Source organism: Brachyistius frenatus, unplaced genomic scaffold, assembly GCF_029030835.1.
Source record: "Brachyistius frenatus isolate BFR_SWC_R1_liver_20210118 unplaced genomic scaffold, ASM2903083v1 Contig_158, whole genome shotgun sequence".
NCBI classification, from domain to species: Eukaryota; Metazoa; Chordata; class Actinopteri; family Embiotocidae; genus Brachyistius; species Brachyistius frenatus.
Genome location: NW_027210757.1, coordinates 6,654 through 11,072, shown reverse-complemented (window position 1 = coordinate 11,072; position 4,419 = coordinate 6,654). Strand labels below are relative to the sequence as shown.

General features: G+C 42.8%; 1 protein-coding gene across 1 annotated transcript; it reads right to left on the bottom strand.

The window, feature by feature from the left end:
* Positions 1-769: 769 nt before the first annotated feature.
* lbx2 (ladybird homeobox 2) lies at positions 770-2,612 on the bottom strand. The gene is made up of 2 exons (XM_069716517.1): positions 2,159-2,612; positions 770-1,253 (listed from the first exon to the last, which is right to left on the bottom strand). The coding sequence occupies exons 1-2, from the start codon at positions 2,481-2,483 to the stop codon at positions 790-792; spliced, it is 789 nt and encodes a 262-aa protein (XP_069572618.1). The 5' UTR covers positions 2,484-2,612; the 3' UTR covers positions 770-789.
* Between the last annotated feature and the right edge of the window lie 1,807 nt (positions 2,613-4,419).

The window sequence follows — 4,419 nt, the reverse complement described above, 5'->3', positions numbered from 1 at the left end:
CTGGTGAAATGTCATATAACCTTTATTTACATAGATGCTGATTAAATAGAATGTTACAATAAAATTATCGCATAGGATGTTTGATCTATATACAGAAGTCAGAGCGTGTAAAAGTTTGCGGTCGATGCTTTGTTTTGCGCTGCGAACAGGAGCGACACCTTTCCTCTCAGGGCAGCAAAACAAAATGGAAAAAAAAATACACGTCAGGTGGGATGGACCGACACATTGACCCCGGGTTGTGTTAAAAAAAAAAAAAAAAGAGGAGGAGGAGGAGGGTTGGTGGTTTGAATATTTGGCAGACTCTGTTCTTTAACAGGAAAAAAAAAATGCGAATAAATGGCAAACAAAACAAAACAAAAAACCACTTTTCCATCCTCTTTTAAAAAAAAAAGGAAAAGAAAACGAAGCTGAAATATTCAAAATGTATATTAAAATGTTTACACAGTTTTCATTCTCCCTGTACCATAAGCAAGTTTGTCTGAAAGGAAACCGTATATTCTTCGAATATTGTGGTGAAACTTAAACCACAGACTCGGAAGGCTTCACAAGTCCGATTAATAAATTAAAAATGGAGGAAATCAAACAAAAACAGGAGGAAAAAAAAAAAAAAAAACTTTCCTGAAATGTTTATATATGTGTATATTCTCCTTTTTGTCCATATCCGTGCAAAAGTTTGGGAAGAAAAAAAAAGTCCCCTATTTGATTTTTTTTTTGATTTTTTTTTTTTGTGTGTGTTTTTTTGTTGTTGTTGCTTATGAAAAAAAAAAAAAAAAATCACAGCCTCGACTGTCAATCATCCACCTCGATTTCCTCGTCGTCCTCCGAGAATTCATCCGTGGTTTGGTCTCTCGACGAGGAGGGGGACTGTGGGAAGGCTCGGTGTCCTTGAGAGGTCGGGGAGACGCTGGGCGACCTGGCCTCGCCGCCCCCACCCTGGGGATCCTCAATGTTTTCCATGGTGACGAGCTTCTGCAGCGTCTGTGGCGTGATTTTCTTTAGCGACTCCACGTCCGCTTTCATCTCCTCCAGGTCCCGCTTGAGTTTGGCCCTGCGGTTCTGAAACCAGGTGATGACCTGCGCGTTGGAGAGTCCCAGCTGCTGCGCGATTTGGTCACGGTCGGCCGGAGAGAGGTACTTCTGGTACAAAAACCTCTTCTCCAGCTCGTAAATCTGGTGGTTCGTGAAGGCCGTCCGCGACTTTCTCCTCTTTTTCGACGTCTGCCGCTGCCCGAAGGAGTTGACGTGCTCGCGACCTTGAGGGGAGGGAGGGAGGGGGGGGGGGGAGAGAGAGAGAAAAAGAAAGCTTTACGAAGAGGGATGAAACAGCTGCGAAGGGTCACTTTCCCCCCCCACACACACACACACACACACAAACTTACAGCAGCAACAGAGGGCACTGCAGAACAAGGGCCCGAGGCTCGGTCCTTTTCCTTAAAGCGAAATAGTCTTTATCTATTTCAGTAACAACGAGACACACGCGTCAACCTTTGCGGAATCAAGAGCCTCTTCTGGATTCCACTGAGCTGATCGTTTTGAAGGGCTGTAAACAAAGTCATCTTGCACCAAAAAAAAAAGTACATAACTGTCCAGTTTTTCTGGAGCTAAACAAGAAGTTAAGCAAATACAGATGTTAAGCTTCCATATTTTTTTTTTTTTTTTTTTGCAGTACAATAAGAAATGTGTTGTAAAATAAGTCTAAATACGACATTTAACGTCGGTTTATCAGTCAGTCAGTCAGTCCCGTTGTATCCAACACGGCACCGCATGCAGTTTAGGCCGTATGGCTGGTTCCCTTTTTGTGGACAAGCACACAGACTAGAATTCGCCAGTTGTATCGGTTTATATCTCTCAAGCGCGCAGATTTTCTTGCGTAAATTTTCCTCTTTCCCCCCCCCCCCCCCCCTCTTCTTCCCCTGTCTCGAATTGTACACACATTCCCATACAGCTGTCCGAGCGTGTCCACATTGAAAGTCAAAACAAACCCAGCTAGCAGTGATCTCAGCTGCGATTCTCACAGTAAATTGTGCTTACGACACTTTAAAAAAAAAAAAAAAAAAAAAATCATTTAAAAACAACCATATTCTGCCCTCCTGGAAAAAAAAAAAAAAGAAGCACACTTTAGTAAAGAAAGTTTTTTGTTGTTGTTGTTTTGTTTTACCTTCTGCTGCCTGGATAACGCTGACTTCCAGACCCTTAAACGTTTTGCTGGCCAGCTCCTCCAGCGCGCACAGCGGCGAGGACGGAGTGGTGATCCCGTTCCTCGCCGAGTTGGAGCCCGTCACTTTCTCCAGCGCTCTCGGCGGACAGATACCGGCGACCGACTTCTTCACGGAGGGTTTGTTAAGGATATCCTCAATGCTGAACGGCGTCAGCGGCTTGTTGGAGTTGGCCGGCGGCGGCAGCTGGTCCAAGGGAGCCCGTCTCCTCTCCTCCCCGCTGGACTGCAACACAGAACCTGCCTTCATGTCTTTACCGGAGGTCATCGCAGTCCCGAAGAATCGCTGCTTTCAGAAAAAAGTTGATTATTTCATTCAAATGGCAGATTTTTTTAAAAAAAAAACAAAAAGAAAAAGCGTCCACGCGTTGTTTCCTCTGCCGCTCGGCGCTCTCGTAAAACCTCCACTATATCTAATTTTTTTTTTTTGGGGTGGGGGGGGGGGACAACTTTTAAAAGACGAATGCTGCAACTTAGCTCGCCTGAGAGCTTTCCTCCAAAATAACCATGCTTCGGGCGTACAGTGGTAAAGGAAGCCGGACTGTATTCCCCTCAGAGAGTCGCCGTTCCTCTGCCAAGCTCCATGTAGATCTTTAGGAAGTAACAGACTGGAGGGGGTGAATCCCTGCGAGGGGCACAAAAAAAAAAAAAAAAAAAAAAAAAAAAAAAGAAGCCTTCTCCGGCAAGGAGAAAAAGAAAGCGACCGCTAACGAGTTATTGTTGATTGGGCGAAGTTCAATTAGAGAAACACTACACTACTTGCTGACCCGCTGCTGCGTCTTAAAGGGCCGGACCATAATAACTAATTGGACGTGGGGAAAAGGAGGAGTCTGCTGCTTGCCGAGAGGAGAAAGATGCCTCGAAATGTTTATGCATGTTTCCCTCTGCTGGCTCTTCTAGACAAAAAAAAAAAAAAAAAAAAAAAAAATCGAGAGTTGATGGCCATTAAAAAAAAAAAAAAAAAAAAAAAATACTGCCACCAGCATCTTTGCATTATGGAAAAGTTTGGAGGAGCACCGAGCCAACAATGGTCTCCAGCCGTGATATTCATTGAATCATTTTCTTGCGTAATTACGCATTGAGCGTTTTGCTCGATTTGCACATTTGGCACCGTGTTGCACGGGAATTTGGCTTAACATGTCCATTATGAGCACGTTTGCGGACCTGGTTTTAAAGGCTGTTACGATAGAAGTGAAAACGACGCTGTTCACGTTAACGTGACAGGAGATTGATTTCATTTTATTACTTTTTTTTTTGGATGCTTTATGACCGAAAATAACTAACCCTGTAAATAAATGATGGTAACGGTGGCCACAAGACATGCATTTATTTTCCTGTCGCTTTATTTAGTACGCAGGTGCTTATTAAATCTAAAACATAACAATATATTTTTGAGACTGTAGCCATTAAATCTTTTGGATTAAAAAAAAAAAAAAGAAAGAGAGAAGAAGAATCAAAGAAGAAAGAAAATGGCACCGTTTCAGATTTGACTTTGCTCATGTTGTTTATTTATTTTTCTTCTTCGAGCGGTTTGTTTATGTTTTATTATCTTTCATAGGTACGTCACCCGTGCTCCCGATGCGTCCCGCGCAGGTACGATCCACAGTTCCAGCGTAATTCAACGCGGTAAGCGTGTAACAAGCGAATAATAAAGGTGACGCCGCGCTGTGGCTCCCGAGTCTGAGGACGGAGGGAAGGTGACATTTCACTGAATGAAGGTTTAGGACGTAAAAAGAGAAAAAAAAAACCCGGATTAGAGAGGAGAGAGAAAAAACAAACAAACCGGGGACGAGTTGGACGCCCGGGAGAGCAGCAGGTACGTCTGTTCAGAGGGAACACCTCGTTTTATTTAAGGCGCGTCAAATGTAGCACATTTTGGTTGTCGTCGCCACCTTCATCATATATTCGTTTTACATACGTTGATCGGATTATACACCACCTGTCAGAGGGAAATCTGCATTTTTAAGGTAGAAAAAACAAAAAAAAAATAGTAGTAAAATAGGGCCCACGGCGTTGTTTAAGGTGAGATTAGAATGCGAATAAAACCCAATAACAAGCAGACACGCTTCACACAAAATTGATAAATCAAGCCACATTTTAGCAACTGGAAAAACATCTAAAACAGTCCAGGCGTGGAATAAATTAAACTCTGGAGAATATGTAGTATTTAAAAATATATATATATATATATATATATATATATA